Below are 5,031 nucleotides of genomic sequence, written 5' to 3'. Positions count from 1 at the left end.
GTCAGTCTTCACAGAAGCAAAGCCCAAACCACACCCACTGCCGTGGAGTCCATTCTGACTCACAGCGCCCCTAGAGGACAGAGTGGAACTGCCCCACAGAGTTTCCAAGGCTGTCAGGTTTTAAGGAAGCAGTCTGCTTCATCTTCCACAGAGTAACTGGTGAGTTTGAACCACCAGCCTTTTGGTTAGCAGCTAAGTGTCTTAACCACTGTGCCACCAGAGCTCCTTCCTGCATGTTCTAGCTTCTCTGTAACAAAGGGCGACAGGCATACACACTTGGCTCGTGTACAAGAATTTCCTATAAAGGGCTTTGTCTTGCGCCTTTCCTGATGGGTTGCTTTTATAAACAGCCGTCCCCAGCATAGATACCTTGACCTCCAGTCTAGTTTTATCTGGAATGGAAATGCACTCATAGGCGGTGACTTCATTGTTACTTTAGCGACCAGCGGTTAAAATACAAAGCATCATGACGGTCTGACACGGTGTATCTTGTCGGGCTGGGTTCCTTACGATGAATGTCAGCCGAATGAATGACATCTCGTGCTGGCATTTAGCTTGTCTTGTACACATACGACTCTTTGCACGGCAGCTCCTTATCTTTCAATACCATGTAGATTTTTAGACCTGTAAATACCGTCCGCTAAGACTTGAAAGAATCAGCCCAGAATTGCAGGGACTTTTAGCCACTATTTTCCCCCATCTTGGTGCTCACTTTCCTGTGAGACAAACCTTATCAATGTCTTGTGAGCTGTTTTGCTTCATGGATTAGACAGAGGCGGTGGGGTGGGCGGGGCGGGGTGGGTCTGTTTTCCAGGGAGAGTCATTGCCTGTCTCACGCAGGACGACGACAGACCGATGATTGACGTCATGGATCAGCTGAGCTCGTCCATCCTGGAAAGTTTCATTCACGTGGCCGTTTCAGATTCGGTGAGTACACCCTGGACCTGAGCCGCTGGGCGTCCTCAGCTCTGAGCGTGAGTCCTCTGTGGAAGAGAGGGACCAGGGCTTGTTATGTGGAGGAGCGCTGGGTTTGATGGCAGGCCAGTACCCTCACAAAGGCACTCAGAAACAGCCCGCTTTCACCTGCTTGCCCAGGCGACACCAGAACCAGTCCAGAAAGATTGGAACCTTCGGAAGAGAGATAAGACTTTGTCAGCTGCAGTTTCAAAAAGATTGGCTCAGGATTCCTTGATAAACATAACCCGTCTAGTTTAGTGTCTTTGTGCTCTGTGTAACATGTATGGGGTGCTTTGGAGCTCTGGTGGCGTAGTGCCTAAGGCACTTGACTGCTAACCAGAAGGCTGGCGGTTCAAACCCACCAGCCACTCCTCGGAAGGAAGGTTGGACAATCTACTTCCCTAGAGATACTGCCTCAGAAACCCAAGAAGAGGTCACTATGAGTTGGGGTCGACTCGATGGCAGTGAGCTTTGGGTGGTTTTATTTTTTTTTCTTTTTTTTTCAGCTTTCAAAAGGAGTCCTGACGTGCAGTGCCTAAGGCATTGGACTGCTAACCAGAAGGTTGGTGGTTCAATCCCCCCAGCTGCTCTGTGGAAGGAAGGTGAGACAATCTACTTCTGTAAAGATTTACAGTCTTGGAATACCAATAGGGGTCGCTATGAGTCAGAATCGACTCAAAGCAGGGGGTTGGTTTGGGTTCTTGTGCAGCTTACAAAGCACTTGAGCCTCACAGTTACAAACTCTCAAACATGGAGGGGTAAACCAAAACTATCCCCCTGAGGTCATCTTTGAACTAACAAGTAGCCTGTCTTACTTAGCATGGTACGTCTGCTGTGAGCACTGTGAAAAACAAAAACAAGAAACCACTGCCATTGAGTCAGTTCTGACCTATAGCAACCCCACTGGGTTTCCAAGATGGTAAATATTTACAGAAGGACATTGGCCCATCTTCCTTCCGTGGAGCGGGTGGTGAGTTTGAACCACTAACCATCTTTGTTGCAGCCAAATGCCTTAGGCACTGCGCCACCCTCACTACTCTTGAAGAATTACCTGTGTGAGTCAAATTGACCACAGGGACTCCGGAGGCTGGTGGGAAGCTCGGGGGCAGTGAGTTTAACTTGATGGTGGTGGATGTGGATGAACTTGGAGGACATTAATTACACTGAGTGAAATAACTCAGTCATAGAAGGACAAATACGGTGTTAGTTCATTATTGTAAAAAGTCAAGGAAAGGTTTATATATGGAAGGAAACTTTCTTTGTTGGTTATGGGAGGGCGGAGCGACACTATAAAAATTTTTTGTAAAGATGGTGTTGGAGGCATGCAGAAAGGAAGGACAAGGATGACAACCCCTGGAAGGATGTCACCAGGGTCACCAGGCTGTTCATTAGAAATTGTTGAAATAGGGCATCTTTGGCTACGTAGGCTTCCACCAAAATTAACAAATTGAAAAAGAAAACAAGACATTAAGTGGGAGGACCACAGTCACACAAAAAGGAAGCGTGCCTCTCATTCTTCTACCAGGTCTTCTGGTCCTTTGTCCGCGGGCCCTTGTTGTTGGTAGGTGTCATTGCGTCAGTTCCAACCCACAGCGGCCCATGTACAACAGAACGGGACAGTGCCCGGCCCTGCGCCAGCCGCACAGCCACGCAATGTGTGAGCCCATCGTCACGGCCAGCGCGTCAGTCCCCCTCATTGAGCGTCTCCCTCTTTCGCTGACCCCCCGCCACACCCAGCATGACCTCCTCCAGGGACCAGTGCCTTCTGGTAACAGGATCACAGGGAGACTTTGACCTGCCTCACAAAGACTTTGTTCCTTGGAAAAAGCACGTTGGTAGCTTTCACTTTCCTAAGCGAGTAGAGCGGGCGATCAGAACTGACTAATGAGCTGAGTTTTTAAATAAACGAATAAATACAGGTGCCACCTTGGCACCTGGCCGCATGGGAGCTGAGCAGCTGCCGAGCGGCAGACGGGGCTTGGCCTGGAGAACCCGCGTCGCGGCTGCCACACGCAGAAACGTGTCCGCAGCTAGACCGGAACACACTGCAGACGGGTGACTTGGCCTGGCCTTCTCTGAGGGCGCACACACACCCCCATGTCTGGTAGCTCCATTCTGGCTTATGGTTACAGTGACCATGGTGACTGCCAGAGCTCTCAGCCAGGCACACGCAGCCCTGCAGGGTGACGTGAAAGCGGCTTTGCTGCTTTGGAAACTCGACTTCCGCTAACATGGACCAGCCTGCTTTGGTTGTTTCACACATCCGTTTCGTATGCCCACAGATAGTCATGTAACGTTCTGTTGATGTGGTTTTGCTCAGTGGATATCGGAATCGTGTCTATACAGTTCAGTGACATTCAACAGGACTGTCCGTTTCCAAATTTCATCGCCCCTCCCAGGAGCTCAGTGTCCCCAGGGCAACGGCTCACCTTGTGCTTACCGTGTCCCCACCTCCTGGAACCACTAATACACTTTGACCTCTGTGTTGTCGTGTGCCGTCGAGTAGATTCCGATTAATAGTGACCCCATGTGACAGAGCGGAACTGCCCTGTGTGGCTTCTTAGACCGTAATCTCTACGGGGGCAGGTCTTTTTTCCTGTGGAGTGGTTGGTGAGTTCGAACTGCTGACCTTTTGGTTAGCACCTCAGCTTTTAACCATGGTGTCACCAGGGCTCTGTGAGCTCTGGACACTTGCATAACCAAAAAAAAAAAAGAAAAAGAAAAATTCACTGCCGTCAAGTTGTTTCTGACTCATAGCGACCCCTCCTTGGGTTTCCGAGGCGGTATCATTATGGAAGTAGATTGCCCAACCTTCCTTCCAAGGAGTATCTGGTGGGTTTGAACCGCCAGCCTTCTGGTTAGCAGTCAAGTGCCTTAGGCACTGTGCCACCAGGGCTCCCATACACATGCCTAGTCAAGCTGTTCGAGGTAAGTGGGATCACAGTGCCTATGGCTCAGTGATGTCATGCCCATTACGTCACTGGCATTCTGACTCCCACACCAGGCATGTGTTAGGAGACCTGACGCTGGTTGCTTAGCAACGTTCCTGAGTCATCTGGCCTCTGGCTCTGAAGCTCAGGCCCTGACCAGGACAGCCCATTACACACTGAGGCCACATGACACCCTGGGGCCTGTGGGAACTCACAGTCCCAACAGGTAACATGGATCATTTAATGCCTTGGAGGCATGGAGACACCTTCCTCTCCTTCCAGCAACTAAACCCAAAAACCAAACCCCCTTCTATCGAGTCAATTCCAACTCATAGCGACGCCATTGGGTTTTGAAGGCTACAAATCTTTATGGAAGTAGGTCACCCCATCTTCCTTCCACAGAGCAGCTGATGGGTTTGAACTGCTGACCTCTGGTTAGCAGTCAGACGCCTTATCCACCACACCACCAAGTAGATGTGAAAGTGCTCTCCACTGGGCTTTCCTATTGTGGAATCAGAGAGAACAAGCCATCGGAACGTATTTGATACCTGTCAGTCTCCCTGTGTATAATATACACTTATCTGTATACACATACACACATACTTATAGACGGAGCTCTAGTGGTGGTATGGTTGAGGCATTTGGCTGCTAACCAAAAGGTCAGTGGTTCCAATCCACCACCCGTCCCGCAGAAGAAAGATGATGTGGTCTGCTTCCTTAAAGATTTACAGCTTTGGAAATGGTATAAGTTGGGATTGACTCAGTGGCACTGAGATTGATTTTGGGTTTAGATAGATAGATAGATATCCCATTACCATCAAGTCGATTCTGACGCATGGTGACCCTACAGAACAGAGCAGAGCTGCCCCACAGAGCTTCCAAGGCGTTCCTCTTTAGGGAAGCGGATTGGCAGGTCTTTCTCCCACAGAGAGACCGAGGTTGAACCGACCTATTGGTTAGCAGCTGAACGCCTAACCACTGTGCCATCAGGACTGCTACGAAGTGATCTGGTGGGGGTGGCAGTGATGCCATTGAGTCGATTCTGAGCCACAGCGCCCCTAGAGGACAGAGTGGAACTGCCCCACAGGGTCTCCAAGGCTGTCAGTCTTCACAGAAGCAAAGCCCAAACCACACCCACTGCCGT

General features: G+C 50.1%; 1 protein-coding gene across 1 annotated transcript in view; it reads left to right on the top strand.

Annotated features, from left to right (window-relative positions):
• The window catches only part of FRY (FRY microtubule binding protein), a 571,437-nt gene that overhangs the window by 327,567 nt on the left and 238,839 nt on the right, over window positions 1–5,031 (top strand). The window contains exon 21 of the mRNA XM_042782984.1: window positions 841–927. Within this exon, the coding sequence (XP_042638918.1) occupies window positions 841–927 (87 nt within the window). The remainder of the gene's footprint in view (window positions 1–840; window positions 928–5,031) is intronic.

This window comes from Orycteropus afer, unplaced genomic scaffold (assembly GCF_000298275.1).
Source record: "Orycteropus afer afer isolate SDZICR_OR568_19922 unplaced genomic scaffold, OryAfe1.0 scaffold00558, whole genome shotgun sequence".
NCBI classification, from domain to species: Eukaryota; Metazoa; Chordata; class Mammalia; order Tubulidentata; family Orycteropodidae; genus Orycteropus; species Orycteropus afer.
Note: the sequence above shows the minus strand (reverse complement) of the source record. Positions and strands in the feature narration are given on the sequence as shown.